The sequence below is a fragment of the Eubalaena glacialis genome, chromosome 4 (genome assembly GCF_028564815.1).
Source record: "Eubalaena glacialis isolate mEubGla1 chromosome 4, mEubGla1.1.hap2.+ XY, whole genome shotgun sequence".
NCBI lineage: Eukaryota > Metazoa > Chordata > Mammalia > Artiodactyla > Balaenidae > Eubalaena > Eubalaena glacialis.
In genome coordinates, this window is record NC_083719.1 from 141,957,644 (window position 1) to 141,978,503 (window position 20,860).

The 20,860-nt window shown below is 49.9% G+C and overlaps 1 protein-coding gene across 1 annotated transcript in view; it reads right to left on the reverse strand.

Moving 5' to 3' along the window:
• Window positions 1-7,934: 7,934 nt before the first annotated feature.
• CCNJL (cyclin J like) overlaps window positions 7,935-20,860 on the reverse strand; it is a 56,185-nt gene continuing 43,259 nt past the window's right edge. The window contains exons 4-6 of the mRNA XM_061188401.1: window positions 11,809-12,111; window positions 10,053-10,212; window positions 7,935-8,528 (exon numbers count right to left, since the gene is read on the reverse strand). Coding sequence (XP_061044384.1) covers window positions 8,105-8,528; window positions 10,053-10,212; window positions 11,809-12,111 — 887 coding nt within the window. The 3' untranslated portion in view covers window positions 7,935-8,104. The remainder of the gene's footprint in view (window positions 8,529-10,052; window positions 10,213-11,808; window positions 12,112-20,860) is intronic.

The window sequence follows — 20,860 nt, forward strand, 5'->3', positions numbered from 1 at the left end:
GCTAGTAGGCAGGGCTCCGCGGGGGCCGCAAAGCCACCAATAAAGCTGATGTAACAACAGACATTCTGCTCGTTCCAGAACCTCTGTCTTTGTTCTCTGGTGTCTTGGGGCAGTTCTGGCTGGTGGGGGTGGGAAACCCCTGACGATGGCTACACAGGCCACACCTTGGCCCTGAGATTTCTGTGGGACCTGTGTCATGGCAGAGGGAGACGGGTATGGATGGAAGACCCCTGGCTCCGGGGAGAGGGCAAAGGCGGTGCTCAGGATGCACGGCGGGCACACTTCTGTGGACCCCTCACCCCAGCCTGCCACCCACACTCTGCGTGGAGACCATCTTTTCAAGAGACAAACATCACCTCGGAGGGGTGGCACACTGACTCTCAGATGGGCCACAGGAAGGTGTATCAGAAGGGGGCGGGCAGGACTGGCATTTCCAGGGAAGGGCCCCCCGCTGCTGGGCCCCGAGGCTGCACGGACACTGGGATGCACCCCCCAGGGCTTAGCCAGGGAAGGTATTTCAGCATGGCTGTGGCTCTCCGCTAATCTGCTGTGGAGTCGTTCCTTTGGGTCTCAGTTTACCTGCTGGTACAAGAGGGGGCCAGGAGGACCAATGAGGGACTGAGGAGAAATGCGAGTCTACGAGATGGCAAAAGGCTTATGGGAGTGCCAGGTAGGAAGCGAGCTGTCAGAGTAGGGCTTAGACAGGGGGGCCTGGGAGAAACTTGGAGAAGCTGCGGTGGGCTGGGAAAGGTGGTCAGAAGGGTCACTCTGATCCCCTGGTAGGTGCCTGGAGCCCTGCATCAGGAAGGATTCTGAGGCAGCATTTGGACTGAGTAGACATCCCTGCCTGATTACAGCGTCTGTCCGGGGCATGGAAGAGGAGGAGGGAGGTCTGCCTGTCCCGTGGCTAGATAATCTCTAATCCTGATGGGCTTTTTTTCATTCTCCTCTCTCCTTGGGAGTGTTCCCCATCTGGGTACCACCCTCACTTCTATTTTATTACTTGTTTTGGCCGCGCCATGCAGCATGCAGAATCTTTAGTTCCTGACCAGGGATCAAACCTGTGTCCCCTGCAGTGGAAGCATGGAGTCTTAACCAGTGGACAGCCAGGGAAGTCCCCACCCTGACTTCTTTTTACCCCATATTTTTCTCTATGGCAACTCACTTATTTTTACTACAATGGAAACTTTATATCACTTCTATACATGGAAAGCCAACATCATTTGCCATAAATAGACTAAGACTATTAAAAAAAGTCAAAGCTGGAAATGTTGACTTCTAGCTGGATTCTGCTGCCAAAGCCATGACTCTGAGGCCTCCCTTAGTGAAAAGGGTAAGAAACTTACAAGAGCCAGTAGCATCAAATGGGAAACTCTCTCCTTCCCTAATCAAAAATGCTGCAGGACTCCTTGAAAAGAGAAGAATGCACTAACTATAAGAGTTGAATTATCTAAGTGTCCATCAGTGGATGAATGGATAAAGAAGATGTGTGTCTCTCTCTCTCTCTCTCTCTCTCTCTCTCTCACACACACACACACACACACACACTGGAATACTATTCACCCATAAAAAAAGAATGAAATCGTGCCATTTGTGACAACACAGATGGACCTTGAAGGTATTATGTTACGTGAAATAAGTCAGATGGAGAAAGACAAATATCGAATGATTTCAAAACAAAACAAACTCATAGATGCAGAGAACAGACTAGTGGTTACCAGAAGGGAAGGAGGTTTGGGGGGGGGGGGTGGGTGAAATGGTTAAGGGGGTCAACTGTATGGTGGTAATGGATGGTACCTAAACTTGTGGTGGTGATCACTTTTCAGTATATACAAATATACTACAAAGTATATACAAATATACTAAGTATACAAATATACTGCAAAGTTGAATTATAATACTGTATACCAGAAACATATACTACAAAGAGAGTTGAATTATCTAAATTATCTTGAATATACAAGTCCCACATATGGGGTATTAGAAATAAGGTTTGCCCGACACCTTGCGAAGGGTCTGGCACACAGCAGGTGCTTAATGAGTGCTACCTGACCTCAGGTCCTTGCAGCCTGTGTCATCTACGGCCTTTCACTCTCAGGGGCCAGCCTCAGCTTGGACAGACAGCACAGCCCAACTCACTGGCAGCTCAGTCCTCGCCTCCCCACACATTGTGCCCTGAAACTTGTTGCTTTCCAAGGACAGCACTCAGCCTCCCGCACCCACCCATCAAGCCAGGACCCTGTGAATGCCATCATTTTGCCAAGACTTATTGCTAATTAAGTGAACTAGGTAAGCATTAAATTAAACTAGCAGTGTTGCTGTTTTCCCTCCAGACTGAATAATTACTCATAATGAGCTTGGATAATAAGTCTCTAAATAACAGAGAGGCAACCATAATTAGGCTGAAAATTGAGAGAGAGAGAAGGAAGGGAGAAGAGTAGAAAAGAAAGAAAGAGCTGAGGGGGAAGAGAGATTGTTTATACTTTGGTAACCGATTCAAGGACAAATTCAAACACTGCAGCCAGTGTTACAGAGTCACAGATTCATGGAATACAAGGACCTCAGAGCTCAACTAGTTTAAACTCTGTATTTCACAGATATAGAAACCAAGGCTCAGAGAGGGGAAGAAATTCATCTAAGGTCACACAGCAGATTAATGAAGGGCTGGGCATCACTGGCTGATGGAGGCTACAGTTTCTCATTCCAGCTTATGGGGGTAAGTGGAGTAAGATGAGATGGGGTGAAGTGTCCATGTTGCTGGCATCTTGGAAAAGAGGCTTCCTCAGCCAGTAGAAGGGACAGTGGTTAAGAGCTTCGACTCTGGAGTCACATTGCCAGGGTTCAAATCCCTCTTCTACCACCTAGAAGCTGTGTCACCTTGGGGTAAGTTCATCCATTTCTCTGAGCCTCAGTTTCCTACCTTGTCAGTGGGGAAAACAACTGCACTTACCTAATAGAGTCGTCATGCTACAAATTAAATACTAGCCACTGCGACCGCGACCACCATCATCTCCATTATCAGCACTGTCATTCTCAAGCCAGTGGGATGAAAGCGTTAGGAGTGCCCCCTCCACTCACCTGTAAGGCACATGGGCACGCTGCAGTATTTCTTGGCATCTTGTCTTGTCCATGTGTAAAATAGGCTAATAAGACCTTCCCTTCCCGGGTGACAGAGGAGTTGCAAGGGTAAAAGGTAAAAATCCACGCTAGTGGCCTCCATAAAGTTAGAGGCGCTTCACCATTTTGCTGTGCCGTTCAAGGTGCGGTAGCGACTCCCTGCTCAGTTCAGGTGCCCTTCACCCTGACACTTGGAAGTCATCTCTAGCAACCATTTCCCTCCTGCCAAGCTCATCTGGTGAAATGGGGGCTTCTCAAAGCATCTTTAAAGACTACCACTAGGTGGCGTTGCACCACACACCTGTGGCCCCCAAGGATACCAAGAGGTGTTTGTATGCTGGGGGTGGGGCAGGGGGGTGAGCAGTGAAATCCCAAGTGATTGGGCCATGGTGTGGGTGTGTGTTTCCTCTCAGGGGGCAAGGCGGAGGCCACAAGTCTCCTCAGTCCGGCATATCTAAGTGCCAAACTGAGTCCACACCGCTTGCCCATGGTGAGACCTTGGGCCTCTCTGAACCTCAGTATCGTCTTCTGGAAAATGGTGATAATGATGTCGTCGTGAGGACAAAAGAAGAGCAGGGGGAATAAGAGACCATGAGGAAAGTGTCAAGTACAGGGCGTGGAACACAGTAAGTGCTCACTAAACAGGGCCCTTCTTGGAGGTTCTACGGGCGTGACTGGGAACACACTAGGTCAGAGCTTCTAGAGCAGAGAGATGTGGCCAAACCTGGCTGTGCATGTGCATCTCCTGGAGGGTCCTATTAAAAGGATAGCCCAGGCCCCACTGCAGACCTGCGGAACAGGACACTTTGGGTATGAAGACCAGGGAGATGTCACTGTTCTGAAGTGCTCCCCAGCCAGCTGTGACCTTGGAGACCATTCCAGTCCCAACCCTCCCATTTTGCAGATGAAAAAATTGAGATCTAGAACAGGGGACTGACCGGCCCTCGTCCACACAGCTAGGGAGTAGCAGAAGGTCTGACTCCAGTATATACTGCCTGCTGTGGCTCTGGTAAGGGCAGGGCCTGAAACATTGGTCCGAGCTGGGCCAGCAGATGGCTGACCACTTGAGTTCTTCCTCCTTTAAAGCTAGAGCTGGGATGGGGGGCGGTGAAGCTCTGGGGCTCATCTGGGCCCCTCCTCAAAAGGGAGAGGCCCACTCATCTACAATATTTGTCACAGAACTCACTGCTGAATAATGATGCCACATATTCCATGCTTTCTTATCATAAACCTGAAGTGCAGCCCAGGCTGACAGCTTTCTCACCTTACAAATGAGAAGACAAGTTCAGAGTGGAGAAGAAGCTTTTCTCAAAGTCATCTAGCTAAGAGCAGACAGACTTGCACCTTCCACCACTCGGACTAACGTTCTTGTCCGTACACTAGAAGCTGCAAGCTTCCAGCCTAAGAACCACCTTAACCTGCAGTGTGTTTTATTGGTCTTCTATTGCATTGCAATTTAAAAAAAATTTTTTTTAAATCACGAAAAATTAGATTTCCTAGCAAGTGCAGATTTCCAGTTTCTCTGAAAATCTGAAGTTGTGGCAACATAAGGCTTACATCCCTGAAAGGCTGTAATTAGCCAGAGCTGAACAGAAGCCACACCCCCTACAGGGGACACACTGGCTTCATCAGTCCCCATCACCTCACGCTGTCTCAGTCATCCAGCTGATTCACTCACTATGTTACCTGCCTGGTCCTGGTGGGCCTTTGGATTTGAGACGCCTGCCAAACGCTATGGCCTTTCTGCTGAAATTCGTCACAAATGGCTTCCCTGAGGAACAGAGAATGAGGTTAATGAGGTTGGTAAGATTCTTTCCCAGGAACTTGGTGCCAGGGATGACCAGAGGCAGCCCAGAGGTGGGGTCCCTCCCAGGGGATGCTCTGGGGAAGCCCCAAGCCTGGTCCCAGATCTTCACCTTCACAGATGGGGCTGGGGGAACCCCTCCCACATCAGAGCCTGTTGGGGGCAGGCAGATGGAGCCGTAAATCACGTTAGCCTGCGGCAGCTGTGCAAAAGCTATGTTTCTGTACTTTTGTCTGCTGCTGAGCACACTCTGAGAACCCCCTCGACCCCGTCAATCAGCAGCACGAATGCCTGGCCACTCTTTTGCGAACCCATATCCATTATTCTGTCATGTCTTCTTCACCAGGTGAGCAGGATGGCCAGCTGGAGCCTTGCACTTATTCAAAACTCGACTGAGGCATCTCAGGGCGGCGGGGCAGCTCCAGGCTGCCTGGGTTTGAACTGTGCCTCCTTCCTTCACCACAGTGTCTTTAGGCAAAGAACTTCTCTGTGGCCCTGTTTTCTGATCTGTAAGGTACAGCTGCCTTGTAGGGTTACTAGGATGATTATAGGAAATAATATGAGAAAATTCCTTAGCAGAGTGCTTTATAAACAGCAAACGCTTAATAAACGTCAGCTGGGTGATTAGTGCCACGATCACCAGGCATCTATATATTCTATTGGCTGCAGGTGGTTTAGGGCACAGCCATCAAACCCAGTAAACAAACTAACAAGATCATTCCAGATGATTTAACAGCTATGATGAAAACAAAAGGGGTAAGGAAAGAGACCTGGGGGATGACAGAGACCTCTTTGGAAGGTGACCTTGTGGGCTGAGGTTTTTCAACCATGGCACGGCGGTCATTTGGGGCCAGTCCATTCTTTAGTGTGAGGGCTGTCCTGTGCATTGTAGGATGTTGACCAGCATCCCTGGCTTCTACCCGCTGAATGCCAACCACGTCCCTCTCCTAATTGTGACGACCAAAAATATGTCCAGACATTGCCAAAAGTCCCCTGGAGGGCACAAATGAGCCCTGCTGAGAATCACTGATATAAGGGATTAAGAGAGAGGAGCATTCAGATGACAGAATAGATGGCTTTGGAGAGATGGACTTTGAACCCAGAGGGTATGAGGAAGTGGAACCGTAACCCTGACCCTAATCCAGGCATTTGCGATGTTTAGCCTACTTCCTTAAACTAAATCACTCTCACTACCTCCATAATGGGTTCTGTTTTTCTGGAGAACCCCACCCGGTTCAGAGCTGGGATGTCAAGCCTCACTCACTCCCACTGCCCAGCCCGTCTCCCAGGGAGGCCCAGCTCCAGCTCCGAGGGCAGGAGCCCGTCTTGCTGTCACCAAGCCCACAACCTCTTGGCACCAGTGTGGGTGCCCATCCCCAGAGGCTGATGTGGGAGAGGGAGGAAGGGCTGGCTGAGAGAAGGCCAGGAAGAGAACCCAGAGAGAGGCCACAAGCAGGTGATGTGTTTATTGCGGGACCACTTTTTTTAGGGGCTGGGCTGGCTGTGAGGTTCTACTGGGGGTGGTGACGACACAGACGGACGGACCCTCCCAAGCGCCCAGCCCCAGGAAAGACAAACACAATAACTTGGAATCCAAACCAGTTGCACATAAATAGAAGGAGGTTGGCAAAAGAAAAAGAGAAAACTACAAATGAATGTGCACTTTCCTATCTATGCTAGTGTGACAAAGCGGCCCCACGCCGCCCACGTCCAGGCTCTTCTTTACTCAGCTTCCATGCTGAGGCTCCCATCTGCTCTGAAAACCGCCTTCAGATTCAACTCCTGGCGGTCCCCCTGCCAGTCTCCTGGACTGGCAACCAAGTCAAGAAAACTAAGATGGGTTCTTCTCAAAAAAAAAAACAAACCCAAAACCGCTTTCGTGGTTCTCTGCACCTCCCAGTCCTAGGGGGTGAATAATGTGACCTCTGACCCTAAACCAACCAAAAAATAAAACACGCTGAGCACAAGCCGTGAGTCAGAATAAAAACATATTGCACATGCTTCCAAGAGTCTTCCTGAGAGCCCTCTCACTGCAGAGACCCAAATACTGGCTTTTGATCCATCCTGTCACTGGCTGTCAGTCGTGTAACAGACCCTGCACGCCCCCAAATCCCCAAAGCCAGTTGGCATCAGGCATACATCCCACATCATGAGCCTCTGCTCTGAGCCAAACTTGAGGCTGAGGCTGGGTTTAACCTCAAGCAGGAGATGTATGCGGTGGAAGGAGGTGAGCGGTCCTGGGTTTAAATCTTTGTCTACTTTTCAACAACCTTTCTCCTCTGGGTGGTTATCGAAGTTCTACAGGTGAACAGAGCATCCAAGATGTGGAATCTTCCGGCACCGAGAGGCCTGGAAAGTGGTTCTCCCCAACCATACGCTTTTGCAAAGGGAGCTCTGTGGTTTACCACAGGTCTGCCCCAAGCCAGGTTAAAAACCTACAGCCCTCGCGTGGGACAGGCAGTGCGGCGATCACCATCATTTTTCTCCTAAGGACTTTTCAAGTATCACAAAATCCCTGATACAGCATGTAAACAAGACATCTTACTGAACAGAAAGCTAGGTCACTTCGGGAAGCAGCAGCATGTGAAATATCTAGAAGGCTGAAGAGGGTTTTAGGTTCCACAACAAAGCAACAAGACAGCTGCCCACTGTGCCTCGGAAGGCAGACGCTCGGGCATGAACACACACACAGGCCCCTGTGGATGGAGCCAGGGGAAGAAAAGCACCCCAGATAGCATCTACCGGGGGTCTGGAGACACATCAGGCTGCCCCCTTTTCAGTGGTGTAGCTGCCATCGGCAAAGAATAAAGGAGTCTTTGATGCTAAAACCTGGACGTGCTCGTGAACTGCTGGTCTGCATCCAGTCCCCAGTCTCCTGGCCTCTTCCCAGGTCTTTCTCGACCTGCTGGGCCCCTCTCCAGGGGGTGGCCACCGAGCCGTCCCCTTGCATCCCAGCCACACGTGGAAGACGTTTTCCAGAGCAATGCTCTTGGGTGAGGTATGTCACTGCCTGTTTTGCCCTGGGTCGGTTTTATTTAAAAAGAGCATGCACCCTCTCCGTTCAAGGGTCCTGAGGCTCTGCGGGGACAGCCTCCCAGGCGCCTCACTGGGCTGAGCTCCCTTCGTCAGCGCCCTCTTCCTCTGCCCAGATCTCCAAGGCCTCCCTGCGTGGCTAAAGGTGCCCTATCTGTCGAAACAGCCCGCAGGGAACGCGTGGCTCCCGCTGAAGTAGCTGCTCCCGTAGGTGGCAGCGAGGCAGTGTCTGGGCTCAGCTGCAATGGCCATGTGCATGCTGAGCGACGCGGGCAGTGGCACGGGACACACGTCCAGGGGCTGGAGGGTGGGGTACAGGGCATGGAGGGATGAGCCGCTGCCCCCTGAGAGCAGGGTCCCCGAGTGGTGGGCCTGCAGCGAGTCCCGATAGGCCACGCACAGGTCCTGCACGGGGGTCTGGAACTGGGCCAGGGCCATCGCTGTCGGCTGGCCGAGGCCGGGGTAGGTGGGTGGCTGGAACAGCACCTGGGTGGGGGCTGGGGGTGTGCCGGGCACCATCGCCAAGGCCTGGCTCTTGACCGCGACGGCATCCTTGAGGATGTTGTCGTAAGCTCTGAAAGGAAAGGACTTGGGTGAGTCTTGGGAGGTCAGAGGCTCCAGCACCAGACACCTGCCTTGCTGAGGGGGATGCCAGGAGACCCATGTCCTGTGACTGCTGGGCCTCTCCCAGCCTGGGCTCACTGCCTGGAGCACTGCCTCAGCTGTTCTCTGACTAAACTCAGGCCTCAGATCTCAGCTTGGATCTGCTTCCTACAAAAACCCTCTTCTGACCCCTCAAGACTAGCCTAGCTGTGCCTGCAGCCCCTCTGCACTGCCCCACCTTGGCGGTCAACACTGCAGGTGATAACTTCCGCTCACTACCTGGTCCCTCATGCAGAGTTCGAGCTTCGAGAGGGAGCACCCATCTGCTTTTGCTCATCACTGCATCCCCGCACTGGGCACAGCGCCTGCCCTGAGAGGGCAGAGCTCCCGGTGCTTAGGTGAGCACAACCTCTGCCTTCAAGGCACTTCCAGCCAGCTCCATCCTCGGCTAAGCTAGCAGATTTCAAGCAGGTTGCCCCCAGGGACCTAAGTGTCTCCATCTGAAAAGGGGGATGGAACAGGTTTTTTGCCATCTCAAAAAAAAAAAAAAAAAAGCTTCCCGTAGTAAATCTTTTTGGGAAAACAAATCAATTAGAGGCTTCGGTAAGAAAGGAACAAGTGGAGGCTGCAGCAGGTCTGAGCAGGGGGCTACCCCAGAGGGACAGCCTTGGGGAAGAGGCAGGGCTGGTGACTCAGTATCCAGGGGCACCCATCCTCACTCAGGCTAGACCGTGTTCTCCGGCTTTGGGCACCTTCTGAAAGGCACAGATTCTAAAATAAGGGTTAGGGAGCAGGACTGATTCCAGAGGAATGGGACAAAGGCAGCTGTACCAGGAGGCTGAGAGGTGGCTCTTCAGGGGCCTGGCCCTGTGGTCAGTGGGGCCAGCATCCAGGAGATGCCACCAGCTGTTGGGTAGAAGAGAGACCAGGTGCAGCCAGGCGAGGGCTTTCTGTCCTCTCTGTCCTCCTCCCTGCAGTCACTACTGAGCTCTCTTGCTTCCGATATCAGTTTCAGGGTGTTGTGTCTATGATGCCTTTAAGCATCCTCTCTAAAACACTGAACACTTCCTCCCCAAGATTCCCAAGGACCCTTGCAAGGAGGCTGTGGCCTCTTACGTGAAGCCACTCTGGGCTTAGCTGGCTAAGAGTCAGCTTTGTGGCCATGTCTGAGAAAAGCAGCTCATAATGAGAGTGTCTCAATATAATCACCCAGAAGACTGACTGATACACTGGGTCAAAGAGCCCAGACACTCAGAAAGTATGTGCACAGAGCCCTTCTTCTGCTGCACTCTTGACCTAAAAACTGCAAACCCAAAGCTACTCAAAATAGGAAGGACCAACTCCCCAAATCCCAATTCTGTCAGGAGTCACCACGGCCCACTTTCCATGAGCCACCAGCCCACCATAAGCCTCCAGGAAATCGCCTGAAGTGGCGATTATGAGCCAGTGGAACTTCAGTATTTCCGAAACACAAAGGGTCAGGAGAGGAACTTACACCAGCAGGATTTCGATGCATGTGCTGAGGTGTTCCAGGGAGTAGTTTGAGATCCTCTGCAGGTCTCTGGTCCAGTAGGGAGAAAGCTGAAGGCAAATCCTAGAGGCCCCAACGCAGGCTGCGGCCACCACAGAAGGCTGGAATTTGTAGAAAATATGATCTGAAAGAGAATCACGGAGAAAGAGTCAGCATCAGAAAGCCTGGTCCTGGAGTCCTGCCTTGTGCTCCCCGGGAACTGGTAGACAAATGATTAGGTCCAAGGTTGTTCACTGCTCCCGCAAACACACACACACACACACACGATGCAAAATTAAAACAGCATGAATTTCCATTCTTGAATCTTAAAACACCTTGGCTCTCTCAGTCTGGGATTTCTTATGTCAGCCTAGAGCAGCAGTTTTCAAAATACCATCCCTGGCTTCCAGGGGCTGGAATGGGCTTGCTGATGGGCTACAAGCAGAACGGCCAAACACCTGTTCCTTCCTTTGGCTGTTAGGGGTGACCTACACACTGTTTCAAAGGCTTCTTTTTGAGGTTATGACTGAAGGCTACTTAGTAACAAAGCCTGGCCCTCAGTAGGCACTCACTAACAATCTGTTGAAAGAACTAACGAATGAATGAATGCCTGTAAGTGTTTGATATTCTTAACTAAAATTGGAACTTGACTTATGTTTACTAGGGAATCTTCCCCCCCCCAACCCCAGCTTTACTGACATATAATTGACAAATAAAACCTGTACATATTTATGGTGTACAGCGTGATGTTTTGGTACATGTACACACTGGGAGATGATCTGAGAAATCTTAACGTCCTACTTTGATATCTGGCAACATGGCAAAGCTGGTACTACTTATGTGCAAAGGCAAACTGTTGAAATTCCCACAATTCTCATGAAGAACTGTTGGTTATCAGCGCATTATTATGCTGTCTTAAACTGTTTATGACTTTTAATGATTTCAACATTTGCCTGTTAAAGTATGAATTAGGCAGGGTGGTATGGTTACAGACACAGTCAGAGTCAGACTCCTCGGGTTCAAATTCCAGCAATGGCCTTGGGTAAGTTACTTCACATCTTGAGTATCAACTAAGGAAACTGATTCGTAAAATGAGAATAGCACAAAATGATTTTCATGTGAAGTCGCTGTGAGGTTCAAATGAGATAATGCATGCAGAGCACTAAAATAAGGTGCCCGGTACATAGTAAGTGCTCATTTAATGCTTGATATCACAATTGTTGATGTTGTTACTGATATTACTGATATTTGGTTTGCAGTGGGTTATCAGGTGGTTGTATCAACAGTATTTCTGACCTAGTGTTGTACTTAATACCTAGGTCTTTAGACACTTCAAATAAAAGTCCCCAAACAGGGTAAAAGTTTATTGCTAAAGCAGATGTAAACATAATCCTCTCTCCCACCCTACCTGTATGATGATAGCTCTGCCGGAGTGACCTACTTGTGGATTTGCATTGTGTTCCAGATTAGTGTATAAAAAACTACCAGGTGATGAGTAAATAAGACAGGCTACCAGCTGCCTGCATACATGCTGCTGCTTCTCTTCTACACGTTACTGCTAACACACACATGGTCGAATCGTCGCTCTTTCTCTGCTGATCCCTGCCAAGTGGAGTGATCTAATGATTTGGGTGGATGGGCCCCCATCAGCAAGGATTCCCTGGGGCAGGCCTCTCAGGTCCCCTGACCCCGGCCCCCGTGTGGGTGGGGAAGGGCGGACAGGCCCTGACATCAGCCCCACCTTGCAGGGTGACCTCTAGGAAGTAGTGGGCGTACTCCTTGAGGCACTCTTTGGTCTTGCGGGGGCAGGTGGTGGGCCAGCTGTGGCAGTGGTGGTCCTTCTGGCTGACGGAGGCCAGGAGGTAGTAGTCGAGGAAGTGGGCGGGCGTGGGCAGGCAGAGGTTCCAGCCGAAGGCCTCCAGCAGCAGCAGCTCCGTGCTCAACAGCTCCTTCTTGGTAAGGGAGAAGTTCTGGCTGCTCAGGATCCTCGTGCTGTTTATCTGCTCCAGCTTGGGGACGTGGTCTTCCCTATCCTCGAACTTACCTGAGGGAGAAGCAGAGGTTACTGGGACTTTTACAACACTTGCTGTAAAAGCCCACCTTAAAGTACCTGGACGGTGCTGGCAGGGAGAAGAGCAAGCCCAAAGGCACACATTCCAGATCTGTCACACCTGGGCTCGAATCCCCAGGCCATCACTTCCAGCTGTGCTGTGTGGTCATGGAAAGGTGTCTCACCCTCTCTGTGCCTCAGTTCTCTCACATGTAAAATGGAACTTATACATCCTAAAGCTTTTGTTAGATTCAATGGGAAACCTCACACCAAATGTTCAGACCAGCATGAGGATCACAGAAGGTGCTCAACAGCAGTTAGCAACAGCAGCAAGGGCCTGGGGAGTAAGGTGGCCCTCCCATCTGGTCCTCACTAATTCAGCCTCAGGACTGGTCAGGGGGCCATTGTCACGGTGACCTTGCAAATCTGGCCCTGTCCCTCCAGACGTGGAAAAGTCCTTCATTGGCTCCCCAGTATCTTCATTACTGAGTTTAAATTCTGTCAATGGGTTCTTAGTTTGGATTCCCCCAGACACAGTTTGTTTGGGATGTGAGCCTAGGAAAGATCTGTAAGTAGGAGAAGACAGGAAAGGGACAAAAGCCAAAAGGGCACTTGATCTTGAAGAGGTTTCTGCACCCCTATGTTCACTGCAGCATTATTCACGACAGCCAAGACAACCTAAGTGTCCCCTTTCAGATGAATGGATAAAGAAAATACGGTATTTATATACAGTGGGATATTATTCAGCCATAAAAAGAAGGAAATCCTGCCATTTGGGACAACATGGATGGACCTTGAGGGCATTATGTTAAGTGAATAATGAGAGAGTCAGAGAAAGACAAATACTGTTATGATATCTCTTACATGTGGAATCTTAAAAAAACAAACTCAGATACAGAGAGCAGATTGGTGGTTGCCAGAGGGGGTGGGGGATGTGAAGATGGTCAGAAGGGACAAACGTCCAGTTATAAGATAAATTAGTCCTGGGGATGTAACGTCGGGCATACTGACTATACTTAACCGTACTGCATATTTGAAAGTTGCTAAAAGAGTAGATCTTAAAAGTTCTCATTGCAAGAAAAAAGAGTCTAACTATGTGAGATTATGATGTTAACTTATTGTGGTGATCATTTCACAATATATGCATATATCAAAGCACTGTACACCTTAAACTAATGCAGTCTGCCAACTGTATCTCAATAAAACTGGAAAACAAAAAAAGTGGCGTCATGTGACTTCCAAAGTGAGGCTTTAAGAGGCCTTGCATCTTCTGCCTTTGTCCTGCCTGGAGTGCCATTCCCAGACCTCTGTGCAAGGAAGCAAGTCTAGCCTATTGGAGGTGAAGAGGCCACAAGGAGGAGAACCAAGATGCCCAGGCAACAGCCCAGCCAGCATCGACTCTCACACACGTGAATGAGGCCACCCTGGACCTTCCAGGCCAGCAGATCCTCCAGCAACTGTATGAAGGAGTCCAGGTAATACCAGCACAGGAACCACCAAGCGACCCACATCGTTGTTGTTTTAAATCACTTAGTTTTGGGGTGATTTGTTTTGCAGGAACAGACAACTGGAATACATTCATATCTATGCACAGTGGCAAAAAGATGCGAAACCCCGCAGACAGACATGTCACACAGCTCGGGAAGTACTAAAGGAACAATGACCTCATACTGGAAGGTCCTGGAAATAATCTGCAGGAAATAAATCCGCATGAAGCTAGATACAAACAAACAGAAATAAAACACAAGCCTGGGGTTATCCCACTCAAGGGTCAAGGGAACCGAGGATTTCCATAGCAATGTCCCCCTGGTAGTCATCACTTGTGGAAGGCCCTAGTGGCAGCCTCTGCAGGCAGGGGGCGTGCAGCCACCACACCCTCACTCGGGGGAACCACGCACACCTGGCTGTAGCCTCGGCCACGGAAGTTCTCTGCAGGCACCGTGCCCTCCTTGCCTACGAGCCTTCTTCTGCACAGCCCCTCCCCTCTGCACAAGCACCCTTCCCCATCCCCTCGTCACTCCGCCAAGCTCACCCGGTCCTTCACCTCGAAGCCACTGCCCCCTGGAAACCTTCCCTGACCATGGTCCCCACGTGCTGCCCAATGCCCACATCGGTTAGTGGTGCGTCGAGGCCTGGCCTCGGTCTGGTCACCTTGGCCTCCAAAGCCTAACCTCACCGGGTGCAGGACAGCTGCGGGAGCAGGAAGAGGCAGTGGGCGACCAAGTTGAGCTCCGAGCACACATCTGTGCCGATGAAGGGAACAGCCAACAAATCATCCACACACCTGTGCTCAACTGCCAGCGCCTCCGACCCAGTTCTCAGCAGGCGCTCAGGCTCGCTGAGAGATAAGGACATAACCACTTCAGGCCGGCGGCCCTGCAGCAGATACAAGACATTCCTCACTAAGGCCTCAAAAGACGTCACGAGAAATGAAACACTGACTCTGGGAGGCCTGCATCCTTCTTCTTGGGGAGCCAGGCAACAGCCCACTGGGTGGGCAGAGGTGGTGACATGAAGCTCTGGTGCTTGCCACGGGGGAGCAGAGACGATGCTGAGCGGTCCCGAAGCGGCTTGCAGCAAAGCAACCCAGACTCATCTCCTTCCCGAGCCCCATCCACGGCCCCGCCGGCGGAGCACACACCTTATTCCCTTGCCTTGTACCAGGGCAACTCAGGCAGGAAAAGGTGAGGACAGTGCTGCCCCTTCCCCAAGGGGAAGAGGCACTTGAACGCTGAAGTCCCGGGTAGGGGGGACCCTGCTGACCAGGCCTTGCTGCCTTCCGCAGCCTCAGGGCCCCTTGCCCTCCCCAAGCACTGGGTCCAGCCACACTTGGAATCTGGCCCCTCCTCCAGCGGGCGTGCCCACCCCCTCACCCCCTTATTATGTGTCCTCCAGAGCTCAGTTCAGAGGCCGCTCGGTGTCATCAACGCACTTCTCACACTCAGATTGTTTAATCTCAAATAGGAGTATCAGTGGCCAGCACCTGACCATGAATAGGTCATTAACAAGTGTGAGCCCCAGAAGGATGGGAACCATGTCTCACGTATTCGAAGGTGTGCCCCGAGGTGCCAGCACAGTCCCCGGCACACAGTAGATGCCCAATGCCTATCTGTTGAGAGAATGAATGGTCCTCTCCGGATAGTTGAATTGTAGGCCATTTGAATTGTTCTCTGATGCTCTCTGATTATCTGTATCGGCTATTTTTTTCTCCAACAATTCACTTATTCTTTATGCAAATTAAAAAGAAAGAAAATAATATTTTTCTTGCAAAATTGTCAAGGTTTCCCTGAACCTTGGGCTGACCTGAGCCAATGCTGTTCGCAGGCACTCAATAGCTAGAGCTCTTTTCTTCCCAGAGCAGAGGGTGGCATGGTGAAGGTCACGGCTCTGGCAGAAACCTTTGCATCTGGTACCTTTAAAATGGAGAGATCTGGTGTCAGCACCTTAACCAAGCGATCAAATGTAGCATCGCTATTGCATCGTGCCAGCGGTGGCACCAAGACCCTTGCACGGTCTTGCTGGCAGCCAGCAATCTATTCCGACGGGCACATGTGCTCAATCAGATTAATTTCTCCCTGCCCTCAGTGCTTTTCAAACCCTTCAGAGTTCTGCCTTTTCCCCAGCCACCAGGCCCAAAAAGGATCACCCTCAAATGGAAGGGGCCATGAATTACTGAGGAATCTGATTCACCTGCTCCCCTGCTCCCCACACTGGGGAGGCTACCTGGGGACCCACCGCACAGCAGAGCAGGGCAGAGCTGGGTCTGAATCCTCGACAAGTTGACCCTGGACCTAAAAGCACTGAACTCCACAGGCTGTTCATTTCTTCTCTAGGAATCCGCCCCACACGGAGAAAGCATGGCTATGCAGGATGCAGAGTGCTGTAAGAAGTACCCAGCACACAGAAATGGACAGAGCTCCCATGCTGGGCCGGGCACCAGGCTTTGTGCTGGACACACACCAGATCCCCCCAGGCAGGTTCTGTTCGGAGCCCCAGAGGCTCAGAGAAAAAGCTCACGCAAGCACTCAGCTCCACACCTAGGAGTGACCTCGCAGCCCCTGCTCTTAGCGAACACCACATTTCACAGCCAGCAAAGATTTTATGAGTTTCCTGGTGTTGCACGTGCCGGGCAGACATTTCCTCCCCTCCTCCCATGACCGTGAGCCGGGCAGCCCTTCGTCCCCAGCCCGCCACCACTGAGCACCGCCACTCAGCTGCTTGCTCCTTATTGACAAATGGCACAGACAACAGATGCCTGGGAGTCTCTAGGCAGGTCCCCCGGGAGGGGCGGGGGACAGAAGTCCGAGTCTTTCCAAGTCAGACAAGAGCCACAGACTGTCTTCAACTTGTTTGATGTACTTTTTATTTGGGAAAGTTTCAAATCCACAGGAAAGAAGAAAGAACTGAACAATGAACCCAGATGACCCTTCCCCAGATTCACCAACAGCTGACACGGAGCCACACAATTGCCGTGTGTGTGTGTGTGTGTGTGTGTGTGTGTGTGTGTGTGTGTGGTATATAAATATTGGTTTTGCTGGACCATTTTTTAATTAAGTTGCAGGCATGACATGCCACCCCTGGATATTTCAGCATCCATCCCTGAGGTCATTTTCCTACCTAATCATAATGTTATTAGCAATTGCAAGAACATCAGCATTAATGTAGTCAACATTTTCTAACATTCAATCCATATTTGACTTTCCCCAAGGGTCCCAAAAATGCCTTTATAACCTCTGTTTTTTTGATCCAGATCCAAAAGGCTACACATGGTGTCTGTTACATCTCTTTGGTCCCATTCTTTGTTTGTTTTTCATGACATGGACTCTTTGGATGAATCCAGGCCAGCTGTACAATGTCCCGTATTCTGGATTCCCTGATTGTTTCCTCATGATCAAACGGTTTGAGCAAGAAAACTACAGAGGTGACGTTTTGTCCCTCTTAACAGATCACATCAGGAATTATACAACATCAATTTGTCCCAGCAATAGTGATGCTACATTTGATCGCTTGGTTAAGGTGCTGACACCAGATCTCTCCATTTTAAAGGTACCATTCTCCTGTGAAATTAATAAGTCATCTGTGAGGTGACACCTCAAGAATAAGTGAATATCCTGTTTCCCAACAGCCTTTAACTCAGTGGTTTGGCATCCATGGAGGACCCTTTCCTGAATAAATTATTACATTGGGGTTGAAAAAAAGAATTTTTAACAATTCTACCGTTTCATCTACATTTTTCTTTTTGGATATGAGCACTGTCAACATACTAAGTTTAAAAAAAAAATCCTAAGCCTATCAAAGCGCTCACCCTGAATCTGGGAGGCCAGCCACATGCACATGAGCCCTTAGTGTTGGTGGCAGTGGTGAAACATGCAAACAACACGTCTGAGGATGCTCTGCACACCAGCTGACTGATGCTCCCACACTCCCAGGGGCTGGTGCAAAGAGAGCCTGAGCCACACTTGGCAGGTCACAGAGTTACTTAGTGGACTGATGACCGTGAGGCCACCAAGTGACCTGAACTCTTAACCACAGACTAGGCCACAGTGGCCAGACACTGTAAGCCAGCAAGCCTCAGAAGTGACACTCACACACTGGCTTTTTTTTTTTTTCCTCTCTCTTTTTTTAAATGGCATTTAAAGAAATTATAGTAAAATGCACATAACAGAAAATGTACCATTTTAACCGTTTTCAACTGTACTGTTCAGTAGCATTAAGTACATTCACACTATTGTGTAACCAATCTCCAGATCTCTTTTCATCTTGCAAAACTGAAACTCTATACCCATTAAACAACTCCCTGTTTCCCTCCACCAACCCCTGATAACCACCTTTCTACTTTCCGTCTCTATGAATTGACTAAAGACTGGCTCTTTCTTCTTCTACCTACTGTCCTGACAATCAAGCCTTAAAACAGACCAAACAGATTCCTGACTTTTCTGAAGTAGGGTCAAGAGAAGCAGTATTTTTAATTGCTTAAAAAACAAAACAAAACAAAACAAAAACCAAACTCTTTATTTTGGAAAAATTTAAAAATACCAAAAAAATAGAGAAAATGTTATAATGAACCCCCATGAATGCCTTATGCAGCTCTAATGCTCATCCACATTTACATTGCCTTTAGAAAAATTCTTAAACAGAAACATAAACAGCACAGAATGGGAGTCTGTAAAAAGCCAGTGTTGCCCGTTTCTCAAGCCCAGGCCCAGCGCTGCCCACTCTCTACTAGACAGGTCCCAGTTAATCCCCCCAACAGTCCCTCATGCCTGGCAAGATGCCCATTTACAGACTCATTCAGGATTACCTGCTGCCCATTCAGGAGCTAAACCTAGGCTCAGACATGAGGCCAAAGTTCCCCGGCTAAAGAGAACAAGGTTTTAATGCAACAGCTATTAAAACTATTCTTCTTTGCTAAAGAAGTACAATGCCTTTAAAAACAGTCAAAGCTGCTCTTTCTGAAGAAAGGCCTCTCTCCTATTTGAAGTCCTCCCCCCGCCCTTCATCTGAGAACGAGAAACAAAATTAGATGAGGAATTGAGACCCCATGGCTACCCTCCCCCTTCCCGCAGCTCCCTGACCTACTCTGTAAGCTGCTGATGATAAAGGGAAGGGAGGGAGGCAGGTCAGAGGGTAAAGAGCCGCCCCAGTGGCTGCCTGGCCCTCCAGGTGGACCTGACACCTTCTGAGCTGACTGTAGAAAAGAGCTGGGCGGTAGAGAAGCTGAGGACCCAAGAGGAAAGAGAAAGCCCTGGTGGAAAGGGCTTTTCACCAGTACTTGGGGGAGAAAGCACTGGGCCCTGTAGTCCCCAGGCTGGGCCAGGCTGAGTGGAGACCTTTCTGATACAAATTCTTCCTTCTTCAGATTCTTCCTTCATCGAAGGGGAGAGCAGTGGCCATTAGGTGGGGCAGAACCGGCCAGCTTTATTTACAGCTAGTCCTGAGGATATTTAATGAGGGCTGAGCATCCTGTTACCAGGGAGAACCCGGATTCTGGGGGAGGTCCTGACTGGAAACAGGCAAGAATGCTCCCCTTTTCCCTCCAAGGACTTTGAGTTCAGGCTCCATCCTTACTGCTGTTATGACCTGTATGACTTTGGGCAATCACCTGGAAACCCACACCCCAAAGGGTGGTTGGGAGGGCTCAAGGAGACAGTAGGTATGTGACTGGCACAGGACCCTGGGCATAGGAAGTGCTCATAAATGGTAGCAGATGCTGCTATTATTTACTGAACATTGCTATTTATTCCTTGCACCCCGGACCTGTGATCTTTCTTCTAAAGTCCTATTAGTTGGGTAGAGATGAACTAGAGTCGGCAGCCGATGCTACAGACATTTTCTTACAGGCTCTGAAAAAGGGGTGGAAATAAGTCCAACCAAAGGCTCCCCCAGCTCCACCAATTCCACTGGCTGGGCTGTGAGGGACCCCCAGAGAGGACGCTAGAGTGGCCCCAGTTTCCTTCCCCTGGATTGTGACCTTGAATTCCACCCTCCTGCTGATGGTTCCAAGGTTCACAGAGAGTGAGGCCAAGAGCAGTGTGGGGTCCAAGGCCTTTCCCGGATGGGTCTTCCCCCCAGGGGTGGGACTTTCCCAGGTGTCCCAGCTGGTTAGCAAGAAGCAAGGAATCCACACACTAGGATGTGAGCCCCGGAGGGCAGGGAGTTTCACACTTGGTTCCCCTCTGCATCTCAGGCTCCATGCACAGCACAGCAGGCATCAAGCAATGCAGGCAGTCCCGAGGGAGGGGCAGCCTCCACGGACCACGCTTGTTATGCCCTTGACAAGTGAACTCAGTGCATTCTGGGAACAACCCCAGGGGCTGGGAGTGTTTTCCACATGGAATCAGAAGCTCAGAAAGGTTAAGTGAGTTGCCCCAATCACCCAGCTGTGAAGGGTGAGAGCAAAATGAAGTCTGGCTGGCTACTTATTCCATGAGGATGGGGACCACATCTGTCTTGTAGAACATTATAGATCCCCTTCACCTAGCACAGCAGCCAGCACAAATTCAATACTTAATAGGTGTTTTTTAAACGAATACATAAATGGCTCCAAAGTCCAGAGCTTTCTATACCACAAGCAGGAAATCGCAGATACAATCACGAAGATCCCTGCAATTCCAGAAAGTCTCCATAGTGAGTTTATCCACCTGGGCGCAGGAATTCCCATGGATGTGAGTGTCAGGTCAGCTGCAGCCTCCCCATCTAACCCCCATGTTCTCTACAAATACTCATCTTCATCAATCCTCCTATTTATTCCAGAGCCTTTCCACTAAAGATCTGTATGATCAACAAGACTCAGTTTTTATTTCCAATGGCAGAACTGAAGTTGAAGAGTAAATCTCCAACAGGGATATTTTCTGTAATCAAGAACAGCCTCCCCTAGAGGGTGTGGAGAACAGGGAACCCTCCTACACTGTTGGTGGGAATGTAAGTTGGTGCAGCCACTGTGGAAAACGATATGGAGGTTCCTCAGAAAACTAAAAACAGAGCTACCATATGACCCAGCAATCCCACTACTGGGCATATATCCGGAGAAAAACGTGGTCCAAAAGGATACATGCACCCCAATGTTCAGAGCAGCACTATTTACAATAGCCAGGACATGGAAGCAACATAAATGTCCATCGACAGATGAATGGATAAAGAACATATAGTACATATACACAGTGGAATACTACTCAACCATAAAAAAGACTGAAATAATGCCATTTGCAGCTACATGGATGGACCTAGAGATTATCATACTAAG